At 43.1% G+C, this 12,193-nt stretch overlaps 1 protein-coding gene across 1 annotated transcript in view; it reads right to left on the reverse strand.

Annotated features, from left to right (window-relative positions):
- Positions 1 to 11,553: 11,553 nt before the first annotated feature.
- The window catches only part of FAM174A (family with sequence similarity 174 member A), a 38,890-nt gene continuing 38,250 nt past the window's right edge, over positions 11,554 to 12,193 (reverse strand). The window contains exon 3 of the mRNA XM_075341903.1: positions 11,554 to 11,730. Within this exon, the coding sequence (XP_075198018.1) occupies positions 11,727 to 11,730 (4 nt within the window). The 3' untranslated portion in view covers positions 11,554 to 11,726. The remainder of the gene's footprint in view (positions 11,731 to 12,193) is intronic.

Raw genomic sequence — 12,193 nt, forward strand, 5'->3', positions numbered from 1 at the left:
CAATGATAATTTTTAGTGCGCTTTAAACCTAAATCTATTGTGTCCATGTTCCAATCACCTAAAATAATTTGACTAGGAAGGGACAAAAAAGTTATAGTCTTCCTGACACCTGGAAGGCGGCATCACTGAGGGTTAGACTGGAAATCTTCTCAGACACGTTAATGTTTTTACAAAGTTACCATATTGTGGTCGAGCCACTAAGCTTGCTGTACATCCAGAATGGCCATATTTAAGAAGCCTACAACTCTCCACATCCAGCACCACATGACCCAACATCAGACGCAGCACACGGATAGCAGCATTATTGCTCCTGGGTCCAGCTTGCAGCAGGGACTTCCAAAATCTGAAATATTGTGGACCCCTGTACCTTCGTAGACCTGCAGCAACAATAGATCACTGTATGCCTCAAGACGTCGCTCCAGACTGCATCCATTGTCAGGTAAAAAAAAACTGAGCAGACATACGGCTCTTATAATTAAAAAAGAAAAAGCATCTGAAGAATAACTTCTTCCTTGCAGCACCACAGTATACATCTTTCTCCAAGGACAGGAAAAGTGTTTGTGGATATATCTACTCTGAATAGATGTATTTTTTCTTAAGCATACTGGTGTCTGAACTGAAGAAGCCTGGTTGAAGTCAGAGATTTAGAATTCTCTATAGATTAAATAAAAATAAATAAAATAGTTGGAATAATGCTGGTTCCATATCTAGCTTGTGCTCAAGATGGATTAGTTTTCACTTTTGGTAGATGATCAGTTCTACACAGTTGAAACAAGAAGACACATATCCATGTTTTTCTAACTATTTGACTTGAAATCAGAATAAACCTTTCCCGTTTTAGGTCAATTAGGAACCAAAATCATTTATATTTGCCAAATGGAGAGAGAGAGAGCGAGAGAGCGAGCGAGAGAGCGAACGAGAGAGCGAGCGAGCGAGAGAGAATGTTTTGAGGAATTTCTATTTTCGGCAAAGTCAAAAGTATATGTACATTTCATTAGTATTTGGTACCATTGCCCTTGAACTTTACGTTATGAATATGCCTCCACAAACGTCTCACAATAGTTGGTAGAAATTTGGGCCCATTGCTCATGACAGAACTGGTGTAACTGAGCCATGTTTGTAGGTCACCTTGCTCACACCTGCCTTTTCAGTTTTCCCCTTAAATTTTTAATAGGATTGAGATAAGGCCTTTGTGATGGCCACTGCAAAACACTGACTTTGTTATCCTTAAGCCACTTTGTAACCAGTTTGGCAGTATACTTCAGGTCATTGTCCATTTGGAAGCCCCATTTCTACCCAAGCTTTAAGTTCCGGTCTTGAGATATTACTTCAGTATTACCACATAATCTTCTGTCCTCATGATGCCATCTATTTTGTGAAGTACACCAGTCCTTCCTGCAGCAAAACAACCTCACAATAGGATGCTGCCACCCCCATGTTTTACAGTTGGGATGGTATTCTTAGGCTTCAAAGCTTTTCCCTTTTTTTCTCCAAACATAACTATGGTCATTATGGTCTAAGAGCTCAATTTTAGTTTAGTCAGACCACAGGACATGTCTCCAAAAATTAAGGTGTATGTTGCGGTGTGGATTTGCAAACATTAATCTGGCTTTTTAATGTTTCTTTTGGAGTAGTGGCTTCTTCCTGGTAGAGTGGCCTTTTAGCCCATGTTGATACAGTACTCGTTTCATTGTGGCTTCCGCCAGCATCTTCGCAAGGTTTTTTTGCTTCTGATCTTGGGTTGATATGCACATGTCTGACCAAAGCATCTCTGGTACACGGAACCAGTCTCCTTCCTGAGCGGTATGATGGCTGGACAGTCCCATCTTGTTTGGACTTGTGTACAATTGTTTGTACAGATGAATGAGGCACCTTCAAGTATTTGGAAATTGCACCCAAGGATGAACCAGACTTGTGCAAGTCCACAATTCTCTTCCTGAGATCTTGGCTGATTTCTTTTGACTTTCCCATAATGCTACACAAAGAAGCAGTATGTTTCAGGTGTGCATTGAAATACATCCACAGGTGTGTCTCTAATTCAGATGCTGCCAATATACCTATCAAAAGCTCCAAAGATATCATATCACATGGGCTTTCCGATATTGTTTAAATGCATAATACTCTAAAGGGGGCTTTACACGCTGCGACATCGCTAATGCGGAGTCGTTGGGGTCACGGAATTTGTGACGCACATCCGGCCACATTAGCGATGCCGTTGCGTGTGACACAGATAAGCGATTTTGCATCGTTGCAAAAACGTGCAAAATTGCTAATCGGCGACATGGGGGTCCATTCTTAAAAATAGTTACTGCAGCAGTAACGAAGTTGTTCCTCGTTCCTGCGGCAGCACACATCGCTCCGTGTGACACCGCAGGAACGAGGAAGCTCTCCTTACCTGCCTCCCGGCTGCTATGCGGAAGGAAGGAGGTGGGCGGGATGTTACGTCCCGCTCATCTCCGCCCCTCCGCTGCTATTGGGCGGCGGTTCAGTGACGCTTCAGTGACGTCGCTGTGACGCCGCACGGACCGCCCCCTTAGAAAGGAGGCGGTTCGCCGGTCACAGCGACGTCGCCGGACAGGTAAGTATGTGTGACGGGTCTGGGCGATGTTGTGCGGCACAGGCAGCGATTTGCCCGTGTCACACAACAGATGGGGGCGGGTACCCACACTAGCGATATCGGGACCGATATCGCAGTGTGTAAAGTAGCCTTTAGGGTATGTAAACTTTTGACTTTGCAGAAAGTAATAAAACTGCCTTAAAACATTCTCTCTCTCATTATTCTGGCATTTGGCAAATATAAATTTTGGTTCCTAATTGACCTAAAACATTAAAGGTTTATTCTGCTTTCATGTCAAATAATGAGAAAACATGCATATGTCTTTTTAGACAGTGTATGTAAACAGTATGTATGAAGAGCACTGGCTGATGGGCTCATTTAAATAACCAAGTCCGCTCCAATATTTGTATGTGTGCAAGGCCTGAGGTAGCAGGAGGGGCTAGCTTTGCTATTAATTTTTACAGCATTAGTAGATTCCATCGTGCTATAAATGTGAAACAGCAACATACAGATTACATATATAAAATAAATATACTGACAGACATGTACAAAGGGGGAATAGAATCCTGCCCTCACGGGCTTACAATGCACAGGTAGCTGATAAAGGGGCGGGGGTGGGGGGAGTAGACCGGGTAGGTTGCAGCAGCTCCGGTGGTAATGGAGTGGCAGCAGTGTTATTTAAAGCTTAGGCTTTCCTGAAGAGATGAGTTAAGATTATATCTGAAGGTCCCAAATGTTGAGGGCCTACTGCATTTGTTGAGTCAAAGAAATCTAAAGATGGGGCATGCTTGGGAAAAACGAAAACTATTAAAAATGAACCTGCTAACAAGCTAGAATATGAGCTGTCAGGGCTGAGCAGACAGATTTCTTTGGTCAAATCCAGTTAGGCTATGTGCGCACGTGTGCGCTCTGCACCGCACCTAAAAGGTGCGCTTCAGAGCGCAGCTGAAAAGCTCCGTTCTGAAGCGCATGGTGCCGGCAGAGAACGTGTGCTCTGCATGCAGCTCCTGCCATAGACAGAGCAGGGGCTGCCGGCAAAGCGCACGGAAGAAGTGACATGTCACTTCTTAGAACGCGTGCTTCGGGCAGCAGCCGAAGCCCTGCGCTCTAAGACGCCACGTGTGCACGGCCCCTGCACATTCTCCATAGATTATACAGGGGACGCAGGACGCATGCAGTTACGCTGCGCTACAAAGCGCAGCGTAACTGCATGTAATTACGCAACGTGCGCACATAGTCTTACTGTTAGATTTGTGGTGGATATTGTAAAATGTTTGTTTTTTTTTTTTTGCAAATTCATACACAAGCAGGAAAAAAACCATATTTCAAGAGCAATAACATGTAAAAACTAAAAAAGGCAAAATATCTACTGCAAAAGCACTAAATATTGGGAATAATTATGGTGGGAAATATACATTTTTATCCTTGGTGAAAGAATGGGAACTGAAATACAAATTCTCTCTGACAGTAATACAAATTTATGATATTCCTGGCCCAAAAGTAATCCAATCAGTCTTTTCTTCTTTACAGAACATGCAAGCTGTTCTTTCATTATTGCATTACAGAACTGGATTGAGTGAAAGTGGGCAATTTATCTTAGGTTATTTACAAGGTTCACAGTAACGTACACATCATCTCCAGGGTGCCAATAATTATATGAAGAAAAGCAAAAAAGAAAAATTGTTGCTGGAAATTTTCAACCAATTAATATTGCAGCATACTGACAGGTAGAATACTTTGATACTTGAAACATAAATCTTAGTATGAGCTCTGCAAACTTAAGTCTCCTCATACACTTTAGGTAACTGTTGGCCAACAGACGTGTTCCCCCGACGTCTCCACCATACACTGGATCGCTTATATTCTCAAAAAGAGCTGCTGCCAGGCTCTCCTTGTGGCTGCTCAACTCTCAGAGAACATAAGGATCTGACATTCGGAATAAACGTGCCAGATCCTTCCTTAGACATCATCTGTAAGGGAAGAGTAGGCAGGCCCAAGTACACAGACTGTTGTACGATCCCGCTGGGACTTTAGTCTAGTGTGTGTGTGTGTGTGTGTGTGTGTGTGTGTGTGTGTGTGTGTGTGTGTGGTAGCCTTTACTGGAAATTGTTGTGGAAATATAAAATACTGGCTCAGAAGAAAAAATATTGGCCAGTCTGCATCATGTCAAGATATGTAAAAGGAGATAAGTAGTGATTCACCCCAAATCAAATTTCAAGGCATTATTTTTAATGAATATGGCACATGTGGAGCCAAGTCAGAAAATCAAATCCCACAAACATTCATGTTCAGACAAAGTAAAGAGATAGCGGGTAGGCTTATGGGAGGATAATAGGATGCTAAATAATTACATCTTCTGCCCATTCTTTTATGCCACTGCATTAAAGGGAACCTGTCAGGTCCCAAGTGCACCCAGAATCACAAGCAGTTCTGGGTGCATATCTACACTGTGTGCAGAATTATTAGGCAAATGAGTATTTTGATCACGATACTTTTTATACATGTTCTACTCCAAGCTGCATAGGCTTGAGCGTCAACTACCAATTAAGTAAATCAGGTGATGTGCATCTCTGTAATGAGGAGGGGTGTGGTGTAATCACATCAACACCCTATATAAAATAAAGTGTGCTTAATTATTAGGCAACTTCCTTTCCTTTGGCAAAATGGGTCAGAAGACAGATTTGACGAGCTATGAAAAGTCCAAAATTGTGAGGTGTCTTGCAGAGGGATGCAGCAGTCTTGAAATTGCCAAACTTTTGAAGTGTGATCACCGAACAATCAAGCGTTTCATGGCAAATAGCCAACAGGGTCGCAAGAAGTGTGTTGGGCAAAAAAGGCGCAAAATAACTGCCCATGAATTGAGGAAAATCAAGCATCAAGCTGCCAAGATGCCATTTGCCACCAGTTTGGCCATATTTCAGAACTGCAACGTTACTGGAGTATCAAAAAGCACAAGGTGTGCTATACTCATGGACATGGCAAAGGTAAGGAAGGCTGAAAAACGACCACCTTTGAACAAGAAACATAAGATAAAACGTCAAGACTGGGCCAAGAAATATCTTAAGACTGATTTTTCAAAAGGTTTTATGGACTGATGAAATGAGAATGACTCTTGATGGGCCAGATGGATGGGCCAGAGGCTGGATCAGTAAAGTGCAGAAAGCTCCACTCCGACTCAGACGCCAGCAAGGTGGCGGTGGGGTACTGGTATGGGCTGGTATCATCAAAGATGAACTTGTGGGACCTTTTCAGGTTGAGAATGGAGTGAAGCTGAACTCCCAGACCTACTGCCAGTTTCTAGAAGACTTCTTCAAGCATCGGTACAGGAAGAAGCCGGTGTCGTTCAAGAAAAACATGATTTTCATGCAGCTCAATGCTCCATCACATGCATTCAACTACTCCACAACGTGGCTGGCCAGTAAAGGTCTAAAAGATGAAAAAATAATGACATGGTCCCCTTGTTCACCTGATCTGAACCCCATAGAGAACCTGTGGTCCCTCATAAAATGTGAGATCTAAAAGGAGGGAAAACAGTACACCTCTCGGAACAGTGTCTGGGAGGCTGTGGCGGCTGCTGCACGCAATGTTGATCGTAAACAGATCAAGCAACTGACAGAATCTATGGATGGTAGGCTATTGAGTGTCATCATTAAGAAAGGTGGCTATATTGGTCACTAATTTTTTGGGGTTTTGTTTTGGCATGTCAGAAATGTTTATTTCTAAATTTGGTGCAGTTATATTGGTTTACCTGGTGAAAATAAACATCCTTCTAAGATAGCCAAATCTAAAAAAAACCACTCCAACTTCCAAAAATATTAAGCTATGATATTGATGAGTCTTTTGGGTTGATTGAGAACATAGGTGTTGATCAATAATAAAAAAATCCTCTAAAATACAACTTGCCTAATAATTCTGCACACTGTGTAGAATCCCTACCTAACAGTCCTTGTATACACTAGCATGTACAAAGACATATTTAGAAAAAGTATTTCTAGAGATCATTTATAATATGCTAATGAGGGCTTTTGACTAGTCACAGGGGTGACAGTTTCCTGGCTAGTGGGCCCACTTATCTTGTTATCACGCCCCTGTGGGCATGATAACCTGCTTTACAATGTCCACGTGATACAAAGCAGTCTTTGTACCCGTTAACATGGAGCTCCTTCGACGTCGGGTGTATGCACCTTGGCTTCAAGTAGGCTCACTGCCCATGATCGGAAGTTGTTTGCAGTACTCCTCTTGGAAGCCGGGACACATTGACCCGGTTTCTGAGTAGTGTGCATGATTGGAAGTGCGGCCGACTTCTGATCACGGGCAGTCAGCCTCTTTGAAACCCGGACGCATACAGCCGGATTCAAAGAAGTTGACGGGTACAAAGCTGTGTGCATGCGCGGCTTAGTATCGCGCTGCAATCACGCTGGCTCTGGTAAAGCATTTTACCACGCCCATAGGAGCATGTTAACATGCTAAGCAGGTCGACTAGCCAGGTAACTAACGCCCCTGCGACTAGTCACAGCCCTCATTGGCATCTCAAATGATTTTTAGAAATAAATACTTTTTCTAAAGATCTGTTTATGTATGCTAGTATATGCTGGGACAGTTAGGCAGGGACTCTACATATGCACCCAGAACGGCTTGTGGTTCTCGGAGCACTTAGGTCCTTACAAGTTCCTTTTAAAGGCCACAGACACATGCAAAACAGTCTATTCAGGCATACAAACTGATTTTAGATAACCCTATTGCCAAGACTTCATAGAACAAACCTGGAAATACAGTTGACTGGTTGAACTTTGTTGCAGTTATTTCACCCTACTTTTCTGCATGTAGCAAAACTAAGAGATGAAGACCAACTTTGACTGATTATGTCTGGTGATTAGCAATTGCTGCCCAGACAAATCAGATTTCACCTTCATGAATTTTAGAAAGAAAAATTGATATTATTGTGCATGCACCTTTTAACCCCTTCACCCCCAGCCACTAAAACACCCTAATGACCGGGCCATTTTTTGCAATTCTGACCAGTGCCACTTTGACAGGTTATAACTCTGGAACGCTTCAATGGATCCTGGTGATTCTGAGATTGTTTTTTCGTGACATATTGTACTTCATGTCAGTGGTAAATTTAGGCCGATATTTTTTGCGTTTGTGAAAATGTAGGAAATTTTGCGAAAATTTTGAAAATTTCGCAATTTTCAAAATTTGAAAATTTATGGCCATAAATCTGAGAGATATGTCACACAAAATAGTTACTAAACATAATTTCCCACATGTCTACTTTACGTCAGCGCAATTTTCGAAACAAAAGTTTTTTTCGTTAGGAAGTTAGAAAGGGTCAAAGTTCATCAGCAATTTCTCATTTTTCCAACAAAATTTACAAAATACTTTTTTTTTTAGGGACCACATCACATTTGAAGTGACTTTGAGAGGCCGAGGTGACAGATAATACCCAAAAGTGACCCCATTCTAAAAACTGCACCCCTCCCACTGCTCAAAACCACATCCAAGAAGTTTATTAACCCTTTAGGTGCTTCACAGGAACCAAAGCAATGTGGAAGGAAAAAATGAAAATTTTACTTTTTAACACAAATGTTACTTTAGCCATAAAATTTTCACTTTCACAAGGGAGAAAAGAGAAAGTGCACCATACAATTTATTGTGTATTTTCTCCTGAGTACGCTGATACCCCATATGGGGTAAAAATCAAATTGTTTGGGCGCACGGCAGAGCTCGGAAGGGAAGGAGCGCCATTTGAATTTTTGAACGCAAAATTAGCTGGACTCATTAACGGATGCCATGTCGGGTTTCAAGACCCCCTGAGGTGCCTAAACAATGGAGCTCCCCCACATGTGACCCCATTTTGGAAACTAGAGCCCTCAAAACATTTTTCTAGATATTTGGTGAGCACTTTGAACCCCTGGGGGCTTCACAGAAGTTTATAACGTTGAGCCGTGAAAAGAAAAAAAAATGTTTTTACCACAAAACTGCTGCTTCAACTAGGTAGCTTTTTTTCACAAGGGTATATGGAAAAAGTGCACCATAAAATGTATTGTGCATTTTCTCCTGAGTACGCAGATACCTCACATGTGGTGGAAATCAAATGTTTGGGCATACGGCAGGGCTCGGAAGGCAAGGAGCGCCAGTTGAATTTTTGAGTGCAAAATTAGCTGCACTCATTAGCGGACGCCATGTCAGGTTTGAAGACCCCCCTGAGGTACCTAAACAATGGAGCTCCCCCACAAGTGACCTCATTTTGGAAACTAGAGCCCTCAAGTAATTTTTCTAGATGTTTGGTGAGCACTTTGAACCCCTAGGGGCTTCACAGAAGTTTATAATGTTGAGCCGTGAAAAGAAAAAAAAAAAACATTTTCACCACAAAAAACTGTTGCTTCAACTAGGTAGCTTTTTTTTCACAAGGGTATCAGGAAAAAATGCACCATGAAATTTATAGTGCATTTTTTCCTGAGTACAACGATTCCACCACATGTGGTGGAAAGTAATTGTTTGGGCGCATGGCGGGGCTCAGAAGAGAAGGAGTACCATTTGACAGCAAAATTGGTTGGAATCATTAGCGGACGCCATGTCACGTTTGGAGACCCCCTATGGTGCCTAAACAGTGGAGATCCCCCACAAATGACCCCATTTTGGAAACTAGACCCCTCAAGGAATTTATCTAGATGTTTAGCGAGCCCCAATGGGCTCCACAGCAGTTGATAATGTTGAGCCATGAATACACTTTTTCTTTTCACCACAAACCTGTTACTTGAACCAGGTAGCTTTTTTTCTTCACAAGGGTATCAAGAAAAAATGCACCATAAAACGTATTGTGCAAGTTCTCCTGAGTACACAGATACCTCACATGTGGTGGAAAGTAATTGTTTGGGCGCATGGTGGGGCTCAGAAGAGAAGGAGCACCATTTGACAGCAAAATTGGTTGGAATCATTAGCGGACGCCATGTCACGTTTGGAGACCCCCTATGGTGCCTAAACAGTGGAGTTCCCCCACAAATAACCCTTTTGGAACTAGACCCCTCAATGAATTTATCTAGATGTTTGGTGAGCCCCTTGTACCCCCTGGGGCTCCAGAGAAGTTGATAACATTGAACCGTGAAAATTATTTTTTTTTTTTTACCACAAAATTTTTGCATCAATCAGGTAGCTTTTTTTTTTTTTACAACGGTACCAGGAAAAACTGCACCATAAAATGTATTGTGCAATTTTTCCTGAGTACACAGATACCTCATATGTGTTGGAAAGTAATTGTTTGGGCGCATGGCGGGGCTCAGAAGAGAAGGAACGCCATTTGACTTTTCAAACGCACAGACGCGGTGCACTGATCAGCCGCTGCAGGACACACTGTCGGATGAAATACAAAAAGCGTCGGTGATACGGAAAAAAAAATTGAGCAGGGATGCCGATCCGCTATGTGCATCCCTGATCAGCGCTTGGCGGGACGCACGGACAGATGCGATACAAAAAGCGTCGCGGATACGTAAAAAAACCATCCCGTCGAACACAGACCACGGATGCAGATACGTTATCTGCATCCCTGATCAGCGCTCGGCGAAATGCACGGACGGATGAGGTGTAAAAATGGACCCAGAGGATTAGCAGGAGGATCACTGATCAGAAGAACTGCAGGAGGAACAGAAGGCAAGCGAGATGGACAGTTGTACAGGAGCAGCAGGCAGGACGTTGGACAGCTCTGCAGAATACCCAGGAAGGACCCAGCGATGGAGGTAGATGTGATCGGGCCAGTGAAGACCTCGGATGACCCGGTGAAGACAGGTAAGAGGACGTCGGGTGGGGGGGGGGGGGGGAGCAGAGGGGTAGTGGGATACCGGAGAAGGAGCTGCAGAAGAATAGAGATCATGGGGGAGGCAGGCAGATCGCGGGGGGAGCAGATCAGGGCGTGGTGGGGCAGATCGCAGGGGCCGGCACGGGAGCGCGCAGGGGGCGTCACGGGAGCGCGCACGGGCTGCAAGGTGAGCACAGTACTCACGTGGAGAAGGAGCAGAAGCGGTGACATCAGCGGCGTCAGCAGCCGTGGGGGTGGTACCACAAGTACCAGCCAGTCCACGCTGCAGACATGTTGGGGGAGTGCTTCCCAGACCAGCACAGGCCTGGGGAGGGCGGCCACCTGCAGATCAGACCGCCCCCACTGCACACTGAATGGAACGATCGTGCTATGACGCGCAATCGCTCCAATCAGTGCTGCAGGGGCGACATGTTTGAGGTCCACCTATGATATGCTGCAGCTGCTACAGCATCTCATAGCCGGATCTCACAGTATCGCACCAATTCAGGCATTATTTTTGCCGAAATTAGTGCGAACGATGTGGTTGGCGGTTCAGGTTTGAACAGCCAATCACATCGATCGTCGATGGGGGTTGGCGATGCCACACCCCCCTGGGGTCAAGCAAAGGTCCCCTGCTATAAGAAACAGCAGGGGACATCATTTGAAAGCCGTTGCTATGGCCACGGCAATCAAATGAACTTTAGGCAGTAAAGTAACGTCCCTGGTCGTTAGGACGTAATTTTACTGCCCGCGGTCGTGAAGGGGTTAATACATTTGGCACTGCTCACTCTAACTCCATATTTTAATTATTTTTTTAAAATTGGTGTATCTTATGCCAGTCCTAATAACTGTGTGCCAATATAGATTGGGTACAGATTATTTATAAATGCAGCAAGGATGGGCAGGTGAATAATTCCAAGGTATGAATACAAGTGACATATTACTTATTATGAGCAGGAATAAGCAAACTACATGAACACCAGCTTTCATTCAGCCATTCATGATAATTTTAGATGGGTTATATATCTAGAATGATGAACATAAAATACATTAGACTGGTTTTATCTTTTATTGACAATATTTACATTAAAACACATCTACCTGCGATTCGCATGTTAATACGTTTCTCACATGGGAATATAAATAACATAATATTACAAGTAAAATGTACCATAGTAATGAGGCAAATAATAACCAGCTCTTAAATAAGAATATTGGAGATTTTAATGAAGAACACGTGACTTACACTTTCATATTGCTATAAGGTATGTACAAAATAAAGCATCAATAGTGTTCAATACAAATTGTATGGAAAGTCTTTCTTTAAGTGGATCGGTGTCCTGTCGTAAACAATGTATAATAGAAGGCATCGGCTTATCTAAAAAAGAAAAAGCAGTCAGACAGTTAATCAAGAATCTCCTGCAGGAGTAATCGTAGCATTTGTCCAGTTTTAGTATTGTCTTTACACAAAAAGGGTTGAACACCAATCTTGTCATGCGATTACCTCTCATCTCAGAAATCAAAACTGCCTTTCGCATGAACCTTGGTCTCACACTGACAGTGACATTAGAATATGCATTTGAAGGAGAATAATCAAAGGAATGACCGAATAATTATAGTGTACCTCCCGTTTCACATAAAATTTAGAAGCAGGCTGATCCTACTGGAGAAAATCAGCCATATAGGTCCTTACCATTCAGACATAACTGAGCCTCATAATTGCCTTACTGCAGGGAAAAAAAACCCGCTCCCTTGGGATGCATTTTGTGCTGCGTTTTACGGCATTTTTTGCCGTGTTTTTTTGCCCAGTGCATTTTTTAAGTCAAATCTATTGACTGAAA

This window comes from Anomaloglossus baeobatrachus, chromosome 1 (assembly GCF_048569485.1).
Source record: "Anomaloglossus baeobatrachus isolate aAnoBae1 chromosome 1, aAnoBae1.hap1, whole genome shotgun sequence".
Classification (NCBI taxonomy): domain Eukaryota; kingdom Metazoa; phylum Chordata; class Amphibia; order Anura; family Aromobatidae; genus Anomaloglossus; species Anomaloglossus baeobatrachus.